This window comes from Haliaeetus leucocephalus, unplaced genomic scaffold (assembly GCF_000737465.1).
Source record: "Haliaeetus leucocephalus isolate CR32 unplaced genomic scaffold, Haliaeetus_leucocephalus-4.0 Scaffold984, whole genome shotgun sequence".
NCBI classification, from domain to species: Eukaryota; Metazoa; Chordata; class Aves; order Accipitriformes; family Accipitridae; genus Haliaeetus; species Haliaeetus leucocephalus.
In genome coordinates, this window is record NW_010973420.1 from 2,148,292 (window position 1) to 2,156,429 (window position 8,138).

General features: G+C 38.4%; 1 protein-coding gene across 1 annotated transcript in view; it reads left to right on the top strand.

Moving 5' to 3' along the window:
* Positions 1 to 6,089, top strand: part of EFCC1 (EF-hand and coiled-coil domain containing 1) — a 53,917-nt gene extending 47,828 nt beyond the window's left edge. Inside the window, exons 7-9 of the mRNA XM_010584471.1 lie at positions 1,831 to 1,989; positions 4,283 to 4,352; positions 5,956 to 6,089. Of these exons, the coding sequence (XP_010582773.1) occupies positions 1,831 to 1,989; positions 4,283 to 4,352; positions 5,956 to 6,089 (363 nt within the window). The remainder of the gene's footprint in view (positions 1 to 1,830; positions 1,990 to 4,282; positions 4,353 to 5,955) is intronic.
* Positions 6,090 to 8,138: the final 2,049 nt, after the last annotated feature.

Consider the following 8,138-nt stretch of genomic DNA (forward strand, 5'->3'; position numbering starts at 1 on the left):
GACACTAGACAACTATGGAGAACTCAAGTGGCATGTATACTAAAGAGAAAAGTTTGTACTTCTCCTATTCATGTTTGTATGTGAGACCCGCTGCACGGCTACAGCCTTTCAGTAACACCCGGCAAAGGACAGAGGACTCCCTGTGCAGCTTTCCAAGAACGGCAATTTTGCCAGCATGACTAAAGCAGCAGCTAAAAGCAGCAGCTAAGTGATGTTAGGGGTGCAGGGGCCTGACAGGGTGCAGGACCAGGATAGATAGGCACCCGTTATAAATTTCCATGAGCATCTGTCTAATTGCATATTGGGAAAATCTATTTTTCACTTAAAAATAATGGCCTTTTTACCTTTCTGTTATTTGATATGACACTGCTTCAGCTGTACGGGGGAACATAACTACTTCGTGTGTTTAGTACAACTCTATGCCAGGTGGTATTTGCAATGCGGAGACAATCTGCATTATAATAACGCAAACCACATGTTTAATTCATTGAAGACCTCCTGCAGCCTCTAGAGCATTTGTTATCTCTCAGTCAGACTGCTGCCACATTGGTGGTAAGGAAGTTGGCTCTCCGTACAGGAAAATGTTACTGTATTCGTCTAAAAGGCATGCTTGGATAGGGATGCTGAAATCATTGTTTGGCAGATGGACCAGATTAAGTGATCCAAACTTCTGTAGCTGTTGTATAGCTCAAAGGAGCTAGAGTGCCTCACAGGGCAAAGCTCATGGAGGGCTAATGGAACAGGCTGATTTCCATCTGATGGGGGAATAAGCAACAACTAATACATACTATTAGCACTGTCAGAAACTAAAATGACCTTCTAGAAGCTCAGTGTGGATCAGGGATTGTTTTCTCTTTTTGGTCTGATAACACTTGTCTTTTAGGGAACTGAAGTTCCTTCCCATCTATTAAAATTTATTAGGATACAAATTTCCACAAAAGAAAAAAAATCCCTATTAAATGGTGTGCATATTAAGGCCTTCAGCTTTTTGAGTTCAACTATTTCCTTAGCTATTTCTAAAACTACAATAAAGATAAAAGATGACAACAAAAAGGGATTAACAGAGCCAGAAAATGTGGGCATTTACCTCACGATTTTGTTTCTCGGTGTAGTATTAATAAATATATTTAGACTGTGTTTGCAACAAGAAATTGCAAAAAAATGGTAACATTTCAGAATGCTGAGCAGAGTAATGATTGAAAAAGAAGTTTACTTTTATTTATAAACCTGAGGAGACCCCTCCTGCCCAGGATTTCTGTAGTGTTCAAAAGTCTTGTTGAATCTGAACTTTTCTGTGCTTAGCTGCAAACCAATGCTTTACAAAGCACACATGCCAGTGTTTTGCAGAACCAGAATCTTAGGTTTTTTTCCTTAAGACACTTTTTTTTTTTTAACCAAAATACCTTAAAAAAATTAGCTAATTACTTTCTTGTTTCCCTGAATGTACAGATGATTGATATGTAGGAGTTGCAAGACAAAGATATGATTACATTGGTGAGGACACACAAATTAGTTACGCTTTATAGAGGATGACAGGAATGCAAAAGATTAGAAAACTGAAATACTAATGCTAGTATTTAAAACTTCTGAATGATCTGCTTGCATCCAGTGTTAAATGAGCTGCCATTATGTGCAAGAGCAAACCGTGCATTTCCTAGCAACTATTGATTTTTCACTTTATGTAGCACATTAGAGAAATGTACTTCCTTTCAAGATAATCTTCTGGAGTGAACTGACATTTACGAGATAAGGGGGAAAACTTAGCTTTGCAATTATTGGGCAAGAAAGTGAAAAGCTCCAGTGCTTTTAATTTCCTGTGTCATTGTCCAGATGAAAGGCCCATTGCTAGGTGAATTGCAGCAAAAGGTGGAGGAGACCGAATTGTTGAAGACGGAGCTGCAGATGTTGGAGACTGAGAGAGTTAGGCTGTCACTGGTGGAAGAAAAGCTCATGGATGTTTTACAGCTTCTTCAACAACTTCGAGACTTGGTATGGCAAGAAAGCAGTCCAGAGACTTAGAACTGGTTTTGATAGTGTCCTTTCCAAACTAAAAAGGATGTTCATACCTTCTATTAAGTACAAAGTCCTTTACACCACGACACATTTTTATATGTGTTTGCCCTGGGAACTGCCTGGTGATTGCAGAAAACATTTAGACCCCTATGGCTGGCTTTCTAAAAGAAGCCTAGAGATCTCCTTGGATCTAGATCTCCAAGCTCTCCTTATCCTCTAAACAAAAATTTAGAGGAAACAAGGAAAACAAAAATGCTAGGAATCAGAAAAGATTCTAGAAGATTATTTTTCCTTCTAGACAAGGGCCTTTGTTTAACTGCATCTTAACGTGACACTGAGCCAGTATTAAAGGGATAAAATCCCTTCCTGTATACCAACAGGTATTTTTGGTAAGAATTTTCTTATCCAATTAATAATCCAAACATGGACTTACAAAAGCTGATGCAATAACATCCCAGTACCTGTCCAGTATGGTAGTTCAGTCCTTTAGAAAATAAGCTTACATCTCCTCCTTGGGAATGATAATGGTAAGAACTCCCAAAAGACAGGCAGATTGGATAATCTGCAGAACATGGAGTATGTTGGGAGCCACACTGGACTGCTAGGAACTAATTTCTTTGATAATGACTGAGGGTTCTCCTCAATTTTCAGCAAAGCTCTGCATAACCTGTGTGAGATGAGAATGCCTCCTCAGATGATCACTTTACTTTGTTTGAAGTACGCTCATGTTCCACTGGTGACTCTAGGGAACAAGTGCAATATCTCATAATTTGGTAACTTATTTTAGCACTTGACATGGAAATTCTGCTTTCATATTGCAAGTCTGACACATGCATCAATAACAATCCAGTGAAGGATTAAACTAGTAAAGACTACGACTGGCAACAAGCATAATAACCTTTTGTGTCAAGACTTCAACATGTCATTTGCTGGTCAGTTGTATTACTGCAAATCATTTCTGTTTAGGAGACAACCCATCACACAATGTGCCATATCTCAGTGATAGTAGCACTTAATGCTAATCATTGCTGGAAACACGCCACCGTGTGCTGCCAACTCCCATAGCACCAATACAGGCAATGATGCTGTCAATGAACAAGATAATTTACAGCATTCCCAGCAGAGTTTAGCAAGGATCCCCTAAATCCCTGATGGGATATACTTCAGACAAAAGAAAGCTTATTCATCAGAAATGGTGGGTTTAGGTGTCACTTCCCCAGCATGTTCACCTTCATGTTTTAAATATCCCAAGCACCTCATTTGCAACAGAATCTACCACAAAGCAATGACTGTCCAAAGGCAAATGCATGTCCTGTTAGGACTATTAAAACCTCACACTGTGTTGCAGAGGTCCTGTGTAATCCCAGCCTGCCAACAAACTGCTTTCCACTATGCCCCAGTTCCCACTGGGGTGGACAAGCAGAAGGTAGATGACCTGCATCGGTAAGCAAGACCAGTGTTGCCTGGGCTGCTGGGAGGAGGTACATCGTCTTTCTTCCAGAATAGCTTCCATCTATTTTCGCTTCTTGAAGTTTTAACAAGAACAACCTGTCCCTGCAGATACGGGTGCTCTAAGTACTAATTAAACAGATTGCAAGTCCATCTCCCAGAAAGCATGTATTAGTGTCTTGATAGCAAATTAGGAGAGTTTGTTTTTCCAGATACACTATGTAATGCCCTGACAGATTTCTAATATAAAACTACCACTGAAAAAGACCATCCAAATCCTAAGTACTTTTTACAGTCCTCTCACTTTGGCTAACGTTTATTACATCTCAATATATAACTAACAATGGGCCTGCCACATGACACATACAATCTCTTCTAATTTGTTTATACCTAAAATGGTTCCCAATGATTCCTAGAACAGCTGGGTCTGAGAAGCCTCTTTCTGAGATTACACCACAAAGTCTGTCCATTCACCTTTCAACACAGGCCTAGCAGAGGACTGAACAAGCTTACACTCCTTGTCATCTAGATTTGCTTAGGTGCGCACTCTGGAAAATTCTGTATTTTCCACTGAAAAACTGTTACTTCTTTTTCTACAACCATATTAAGGAACTGCGGCCCTCCACAAACTGATATTATTTGAGCAGTATCTAAGACAAAATGCTTGAAAATATAGCCAATATCAAGTCTTGTGTTATCAGGATTCAGTTTCATTTTGTTTTAATTTTCAAATGCAAAACCACTGCACATAGATTTTGTTGCATACATTTAAACTGGGGAAGGACATATTTGTGCCATAATATTATTTTGTTTTTTAAAGAACATATCTAAGCGAGCCTTGGGGAAAATCTTGCTGAGCACTTTGGAATCCTGCCGTGACCCCCAACCTGGTAAGAAAATAATTTGCGTATAAAGACCAAGAAGCTTAAAAGGGGCCTTTGGGGAAAAACACTGGAAAATGAACAGATGAGTAGGAAAAAAATATTTCAAATACTGGGGGACAGGCGAGGGAGAAAGAAGTACTATGCAAGAAGATTACCGATAGAAAGTGATGCTTTCTAGTCTGTGACACATCAGAAACAGGAACACATCCAAGGCTTTTTTTTAGCTGAATTTTAATTAAAATTTGGCCTTACAGCAACAATTCAGTACCCCAATAATGTCTGTAGGGCTTCATTGATATGAGAAAGTGGAAAACATGACCAAGTATGTAAGACACCCATTTATCAGGTTTGCTATGCCACTACATATTGTATTCCTCTGCTGCAACACAAACAAGATATACAAAACAGAATATTTCTGTAAAGAAACCAGATCAAACCTGCACTCCTCTAATTATAGCCTTTTGTGTTCCTCTCATGAAAATTAAACTTGCAAACTCTTCTCCCTTGACAATGGTCTGGTGTGCCAGAGTTGCCTCTGTAGGAGCCATACAGGGATCACAGCCTGGAGGTTTAGATTTGATTACTTTGTTCCTATTAGCGAAGCATTTGTACTTACCTGCAAGAAATGAACATCCTGTAACAAGCCTAAGAACATGGCTTGGAGGGGCTTTTAAGAGGCAGACAATAGTCAAAGACAAGATTATAAAAGACTAGCTGTGGCCTGAGGGTTTAATTTTGGAGAATATTATTAACAGTGATTTAGGGAGAATAACATACAAATCATTCTGGGTTTTGGAGTTTCAAAGCCTTGTTGTTACTAGTGTCCAGCAATTCAGGGCGCAGGCAGCCCAGAGTTAAGCTGTGCTGTTCCAGCATGGCTGCAGAGGAAGCAGAGAAAAGAAGGCAAAGACAGACCTTTGTTGGCTCCAGGACACCAACACAGAGAGAAACCGTATCTGAGCCATAGGTCAGATATTCTCCTGGCGAAAACAAGAGAAGAGACTGTTAGTATCCACAGCACACAAGTGTCCAGAAGGTACTACTACTTATCCTGCATAGGAACACTGACTCCAAGTGATGCTGCTGAAACAAATTACCTCCCTCTCTGTAACTGCAGCACAGCTCAGCTTCCTAAAACGACGCCAACAAGTGAAGTAACCTTGTGCAGCGCTCTGTCTATTCTGCATCACCATTGCCATAAATGGCTCATCTTCTCCGCTTTCAATTTTCTGTCTGTGCACTTGATACAATTTAAGCAGCTTTTCTAAGTCTTTGTAATCAAACATCTTCCTCTTTGACAAGACTAAGTGGATGGTTGGATTGGCAACTCTTCACTGTGACGTGAAATAGTCTTTGTTCACACAAGTATGTATGAGAACTCAGTGGGTAGTGAATGAAGCAAGAGAACCAGTAGAGAAAACAGGCCTTGAACCCAGTTCCACTCGCATTTTTATAAGGATAGGAATTCATTATTTGGTCTCAAAATTCAGACATTTTATGGTAATTACTTGAAATGGCACCTATGAAGAAAAGAGCTTGTGTTATGATTGTTAAACTGCAACTTTCTGTCTTTGTTTAGATTATAATGTTTGCAATTTTCTTTTAAAAGGAAAAGCCCACCTATTTGAAGTCCTAGATACTCTTTACCATGAGCTGACAGCCTGTGAACTCTTACAAAGCCAGCCTCTGGAGAAGGCGCAGAGTTGCCAGTCCTTGTCTAACCCGCTGGTCATCTCATGCTGAGCAGCAGTGCCAACTACAACCTGCACAACGAGCCGAACAACAGTCATCGTTCATTCAAACACATGATGAATGAATAAGATTTGTCCAATTCAGCGGAGCTCAGTAATAGACAAAAGTAATAGAATAATTCAGCCATGAAATCAAAGGTTTGCTGCTTCTGGGAAGAGCGCCAGTTCCCCAGCTAACGTCAAAGCCCTCCCTTACGTGAATGAGCATTCACATGACGTGAGGATTACATAGCAATGTCTGTCTCTGATGGAAGCCTAACCATCCTTGTATGATGGCCCTGTAACTGTACTGGTTAACCAAATAAAAACTATTCCAACTACACTGACCTGACCTATTTAGATTTACAGCCCTGGTTACACGCTGGCTGGGCATGGTTTCTAGCTTTTGTGATAGCTCAATTCAAAAGCAAAAGGCAGCCTATGTTATCACTGGCAAGTAAACCGCTTCCTTAACATACAAGTGACAAAATAACTGTATTATAAACATACACATGAGTGTATGCCAGTAGTGTAAGTTTTAAGGGCTCATGTATAAAATGTGTTTGTGTGTGTCTGTATTTGTGATTCTGTTATTCACCTTATTTAACTCTGAAGTTAGATTTAATATTGCTCTGCTGAATTTTGTATTTGCAATTATAGAGATGCCTTAGAAATTTGCAACAGTCTTTCCTGATGATAGTCTTAGATTTTACATAAAAAGTTAAATTTAACTGCTTGAAAAAGGTACAAAGCAATCTTGTTCCCAGGCTTTCAGGGAAAGGAAGAGTTGAAAAATTCACTTTGCAGCACCTGCCTTTGTCACATTAGCAAATGACATGTGCAGTACACAACTTTGTTTCCTCATTTAATTTCCCTCAATGCAACTGTAGGGAGACAAAGCTAGGCCCAAATTGCAGACAAATTAATGTAAAATGCTGGGCCTAATCATGGTGCCATGTAATATTTTAATCAGCTATAAAATAATTCCTGGGGGCAAAAGTAAAAAAAATAGTTGCTTCCAAGATGCTTTTGTTGTTTCATTCAACTATCAAACACAGAAACTAAAGAAGCAGAGCTCTTAAATGATCCACCTGAATTTATGTTATTAAAAAGATGCACTGTAGGTCTTTTAAGAATGTGAAATGATTTGCCTGAGATAATGCCAGGAATGAAATAAGACCATTCAATTCTGAACTGTGCATATATTAATTTTTCCCATGAAAATGGTTTTCATACAGGAATAAGATCTATACTACAATGCAGACCAGGGAATAAGATTTCTATTCCTTTCTATTCATAATACGCTGTATAGCTTGCACAGACCTCCATCCAAAATTGTGATACGTTACTTAGCATTTAGAGCCATGTTGGTAACAAAAAATTGCAATAGATATTTTCATTTCATTTTAGAGGAGGAAAAAAAGATATTTTTGAAACAATGGAACAAACTCTGTTCGATGGTGTTTTACCTGGGTTTTTTTTTCTGGATTAACAGAGGAAGATTTTTAGAATAGATATACATTTTTAAAGTAGATTTTTCATAAAGATAAATTAGACAGGACATATATACATAGTGCAATATTCACCCTATAAGAAAGAAAACTGTATACTAATACTAAATATATTACTAACATAATACTAAGCATAATATACTATTACTTAGTTCATACTAAACTATATGTTAATTTTATATACTACAAAAACTATACACTAAATGTGCAACAGATAAAAACTAAAATGAACAGAAGTTAGTTCCCTGCTTGGGTTCATTTTCTAAAAAACAAGTAGCAGCTTATGTTTTGTGCAGCTCTCTTAGACTTCCCAGGAATACTGTATATGTATAAAGAGAAAAAATGCCAGCAAATCATTAAATAAGCATGATCTGTGTGTATCGTTAGCAGAAGCGACACTTCAGGAATAGGATTATAATGCAAGTACATACCTGATTATGGATACTCTCATGTACTGCAGGATTCTTTCGTCATTTGAATTATATATACTTACGCATACCTTAAGATTGCTATGCTAATTGTATATTTTTAGTATCTTTTTCACCACTGAG